This window comes from Phaethon lepturus, unplaced genomic scaffold (assembly GCF_000687285.1).
Source record: "Phaethon lepturus isolate BGI_N335 unplaced genomic scaffold, ASM68728v1 scaffold22916, whole genome shotgun sequence".
In the NCBI taxonomy this organism is placed as follows: domain Eukaryota; kingdom Metazoa; phylum Chordata; class Aves; order Phaethontiformes; family Phaethontidae; genus Phaethon; species Phaethon lepturus.
In genome coordinates this window covers 4325-9214 of record NW_010547202.1, presented here as the reverse complement: position 1 = coordinate 9214, position 4890 = coordinate 4325, and the positions used below count along the sequence as shown (strand labels likewise).

General features: G+C 60.6%; 1 protein-coding gene across 1 annotated transcript in view; it reads left to right on the top strand.

Annotated features, from left to right (window-relative positions):
• Window positions 1–595: 595 nt before the first annotated feature.
• CSTF2 (cleavage stimulation factor, 3' pre-RNA, subunit 2, 64kDa) overlaps window positions 596–4890 on the top strand; it is a gene marked incomplete at its 5' end in the record, with an annotated part of 5861 nt that continues 1566 nt past the window's right edge. Inside the window, 9 exons of the mRNA XM_010289580.1 lie at window positions 596–765; window positions 1065–1201; window positions 1326–1445; window positions 1548–1703; window positions 1833–1956; window positions 2270–2332; window positions 3658–3717; window positions 4373–4450; window positions 4829–4890. The exon at window positions 4829–4890 is cut by the window's right edge and continues 4 nt beyond it. Coding sequence (XP_010287882.1) covers window positions 596–765; window positions 1065–1201; window positions 1326–1445; window positions 1548–1703; window positions 1833–1956; window positions 2270–2332; window positions 3658–3717; window positions 4373–4450; window positions 4829–4890 — 970 coding nt within the window. The remainder of the gene's footprint in view (window positions 766–1064; window positions 1202–1325; window positions 1446–1547; window positions 1704–1832; window positions 1957–2269; window positions 2333–3657; window positions 3718–4372; window positions 4451–4828) is intronic.

Sequence of the window (4890 nt, the reverse complement as noted above, 5' to 3'; positions counted from 1 at the left end):
GCAGGGCGCAGGCACTGAGGCCCTGGGCCGAGGAGATGCAGAGCGTAATGGCCCGGGTGCAACAGCGTGAGCGTGGACATGCTGCTGCAGGCTGGAGGCAGCCGCCCTGTTGTGGTGTGGAGCTGGCACAGATAAGTCCGCAGGTCCTGATCAGGCTCCGTGGAGAGAGCCAGGAGTGCAGAGCACTCCCATGTTAGTGGCTGTGCAGGGATGTTTTCCCAGCTCAGTACCAGGCTTTGAAGAGCTTTCAGTAAAGGGCTTGGGAGCACCTGGGAGCCCTCCAGGAACAGCTGGTCCAGCCCTGTGCCCCCAGGAGCTGCCTTCATGAATGGGATGTGGGACTTGGGGTGACAGGAAGCACAACGTAGCTCTGGGAACGCCCATCGGCCTGGATTCAGGAGGCCTTTTGGCTCTGGCTTAGGGCTGACTGTTACACACCTTGACCTGGCCCTGGTGCCTTCACTCTGCTCCCCAGTGCTCTTGTGTGTGTTGTACCCCAACAGCCCCCTCCTGACTGATGGGGAGCTGTGGGCACTGCACGCTGCTTGACGGCTGCGCTGCCCTCAGCAGTGGTGGTTCTCTCCTCGCTGTGCAGGCTGGTGTATGACAGGGAGACGGGAAAGCCAAAGGGCTATGGCTTCTGTGAGTACCAAGACCAGGAGACGGCTCTCAGTGCCATGCGAAACCTGAACGGGCGGGAGTTCAGTGGGAGAGCCCTGCGTGTCGACAATGCAGCCAGCGAGAAGAACAAGGAGGAGCTGAAGAGTGAGTCTGAATTTTGTGCTGGAGAGCACACTTGATGTTGTGCTGCACCTGGGCTTTTCAGTGTTACAAAGAGAGCCTCTTCTGTGAGGCTGGCAAGGTGGAGACCTCGCGGAGCTGACCTGCTCCAAGCGATGTAGCAAGTAGTTTTGCTGAGGGATGTGTGGGCTCAGCTCTGTGTTTTTTCTCGCAGATGATCCCCCTGTATTCACTGCCTCCCTTTCCCTGTAATGGCGTGGTGCTTCCGATGAGCCCGTTAAAAGTAGCCACATTGCCATACAAGGTCACAAACTCTGTTGCAGGCTTGGGCACAGGCGCACCCATCATAGAGTCACCCTATGGGGACCCTGTCAATCCTGAAGATGCCCCAGAGTCCATCAGCCGGGCTGTAGCCAGCCTGCCGCCCGAGCAGATGTTTGAGCTGATGAAGCAGATGAAGGTGAGTGAAGCAGGGTGAGTGAGGGCTGCACTCTCTGCATGAGCACAGCTTCTACCACTGCTGCCTGTGCCCTTTCAGCCCCGTTGTGCCTTGCCAGAGCTCTGATCTGCGTGTGTCTTCTCAGTTGTGTGTCCAGAACAGCCCCCAGGAAGCCAGGAACATGCTGCTCCAGAACCCCCAGCTGGCTTACGCCCTGCTGCAGGCCCAGGTGGTCATGAGGATCGTCGACCCGGAGATTGCGCTGGTTTGTCCCTTGCTGCCTCATCCATGGTCGGTAGGATATCAGTGGCAGCCTGTTGCGGAGGGATGGTGGAAGACAACTCTTTTTTTCTTCTTCTGCCCCTAGAAAATCCTGCATCGCCAGACCAGTGTTCCTCCTCTGATCCCAGGCAACCAGCAGCCAGTGCCAGGGCCGGGGCCAGGACCAGGACCAGGGCCTGGGCCAGGGCCAAATGCCCAGCTGAACCCACAGAACACCCCTTCATCCCAGCCACAGCCCATAGTAAGAGCCTACGCGACACATCTGCTGTGGAGGGGGGGAGATGGGCATTGCCAGCTCCAGCTCTCCCATCTGGGGTGCCCATGCGCGGGTGATGGGGCTTCCCTGAAGTCCATTTTCTCTCCTGAGTAGGGTGGGATGCACGTAAACGGCGCTCCTCCTCTGATGCAGCCGCCCATGCAGGGGGGAGTGCCGGCCCCAGGACAGATGGCAGCTCCTGTGCAGGGCCCGGGCCCTGGCCCCATGGCTCCAGGAGGTGAGTGTGTCAGTTTTGGCTGAACAGTGCCCTGGGCACATGGGTCCTGCATACAGCTCCCCTCTACCTTCCCCCTAACCAGAGGGCTTGGCCCTGTGAGAGCACAGGTGGTCCCATACCGTGTGTCTTGGTTGTGGGCACTGCCAGCAGCGGTCCAGAAGGTTGTCTTATCTTGAGGGGGACCAACAGCAAGAAAATAAACCCGGATACTCTCCCAGGAGCTGGGAGGGAGGAGGTATTTGGGGCCAAAGAAATCAGTTTGTGGTGCAAGGGTGACCAAGGAAGGATCTGATCTCTGCCTGTTCCCTCTCAGGTGGGATGCAGCCGCAGGTTGGAATGCCGGGTGGAGGGCCTGTCCCCTTGGAGCGCGGACAAGGTAAAAAACATGTTAGTTAGGGCTGTGTTATGTGTGAGCCTCGTGCTGGCAGGGGCCCAGGCCACGGGTGCTGAGCAGTGCTGCGCTAAGAGCCCCTGCCAGCTACCTGTAGCCTTGCCATCCCTGGAACTGGGGCAGCTCCCGCAGCGCTGGTCTGTGCCCAAGTTTGTTTGCTTAGGTGCAAGGCTGTGGTAGCAGCTCTCCTGCTTCCAGGGCTCCAGCCCACGCACTGGTTTGCCCCCAACTTGTTCTGCACCATGTTGTGCAGACCTGCCCTGGAAGCCAGGAGACCTGGCTCTGCCCCGCAGAGCCCTGCTGAGCGGGACGTGCCTGTGTTTTTCATCTCTGTGAGCCCGTGACTGTTCCTGTGCTTGTGCGGGCAGGCAGAGCTTGCTCTTCTCTGGTCCCTGTCCTGCACCTTTGCTGCCTCGGTGCTGGGAAGCAGCTTGTGCTGCCGCCGCATCTGCCCGCGTCTCCCAGTGCTCCCTGCGCCGTGCCCGGCAGAGGGAGCTGGGCCTTCGCTTTTGCTTGTGACAGTGAGTGCGAGGCTTGGCAGGGAATTTCCCAGTGAGTGATGGCTTGGCTTTCCCTCCGCAGGCACGGTCTGTATGGCCCAGCCCCGGAGCCGGATTCCTTACGGTTCACACATTACGTGGCTGCCCCATCAAGCCATGCGCCGGGTTTAGCACAATCGAGGCGTTCCTGTTCTCCCAGTAATAAGGCGCGCAGGCAGTTGACACCCCTGTTGCCTTGATTTGTATCATAGGCCTTGTTTCAGGAATGCAGCAAACCTGTTCTGAGATTCTCTGGTTGCAGGTACTCAGGGACAGCTGACTCTCATTTTCTTTAGGGTGGGCACCATCTTCCTGAGAGCAGCCCCGTAGTTCTTGGCACCCAGAAGGTTTTGGAGAGCAGACAGAAAGCTGGCACTGGGGGAGTGCCATGGGAAGCTGCGGGCAGGGGCAGAAGCAGAAGCTGGCTGGCTGTGCGCTGTGGGGCGCAGCATGGCCCCGCAGGATGCCGATTTTCTCGGCAGGACGCCGATTTTCTCGGCAGGACGTCCTCCTGCCCTGCACGTTCACGCGGTGAGCGAGGAAAGGGCCGTGCCAAGATGGCTGTCACGCCTGTGGTGGCAGAGGTGGCGTTAATGGAAGAGGTTGATAAAGCCAGACCTGCAGTATGCAGCATCTTCTCCGTAGGTTTTCTGGGGGACTTCAGGGAGCAGAGGTGATCCTACAGGCAGCATTGTCCCCAAGGCTGAGTGCATGTGTGCATACACTATTTACGTGTCTGCTCTTCTCCCTCTTTTCCTGCTGCTTGCCCAGGGAACCTGCAGCTCTCGCCCGTGGGACCTGCCAGGCCTGCGTCTATCGAACGCATTCAAGGTATCCCGGCACCCGCCAGCTCCCTCCTCCTGTGGAGCTCGTTGTGGAGTGTACAGAGAGCAGCTTTCACCCCACTGTGCTCAGGGCCAGGGACTGGCATATCAGTCCATGCAGCCTGGCAGGGTTAAGAGGAGGAGGAGTTCCTCCAGGGCCAGAGGAGAGAACAGACTAGCGCTGTGCACAGCGAGCCACGAGTGGAGACGGATAGCCTGCTTGGAGAGGGCCTTTGCCTAGGATCCAGCCCCCTTTGACACCTCGCTACCAGGAGCCTTCCAGGTCTTGCTTTGCTCCTGGCCCCAGGTCAGCAGGGTGTTGATGCCCACGCTTGTAGAGATTTCCATGGGGGCACCCACGCTTCCTTTGGCCACCTGGTGCCATAAGGAGCCTGAGGTAGAGCCAGAGAGGAAGAGAGAGGGATAAAAGCAGCAGCCAGGGAAGGGGCTAGGGTGCGCTCCGGCCTTCTGCGAGGGGCTGCCCCCCTGGCAGTCAGCATGGCTCACCCGTTTTTCCCTGGCAGTCAGCTTGGCCCCCCCGCCTGCACACCGGCGGAGCAGCAAGGCTGCCCCGCACCCCAGCCCCAAGAGTGCTGGGGGACAGTCTCAGCCCAGCAGTGGTCATGCAGATCCTCACGAGCTCTTGTGTGTCTCCCTGGCAGTGCCCATGCCAGACCCGAGGGCCCCTATGCAGCGTGGACCTCTACCTGCTAGTGGCCCGCCGCACCGAGGCCTTTTGGGTGGAGCCCAGGTGAGGGGAGAGGGAAGGAGAGGAGCCCTTGGCACTGTCCCCTGCCCAAGAGTGGCCTCTCACTGAGGACAGGGGTGGCACCAGCCTTCCGGGAGTCACCACTGCCTGGTCGGAGGCCTGTGTGCTGCCGACCGTGGGGGCCGGCCCGTTTCCCCGGGGACGGGGCATCCCCGGGGTGATGGCAGCAGCCCTGTGGCATGGGGCCGACAGCACCCATCCCTGTGCCAGCCTCGCCCTCCTCCCCTGTGGCCGGCTTCGGGGGCAATCCCAGCGCTCTGCCCAGACCGTGCCAAGCCAGCGTCTGATTCACACTCTCTCGCTTTTTCTCCTCCTCCTGCTTTGCTCTCCTCGTCTCTCTGCGTCAGAGGTTACCTTGGGCCGCCCCACCAGGGAGCCCCTATGCACCATATGCCTGGTCATGACAGCCGT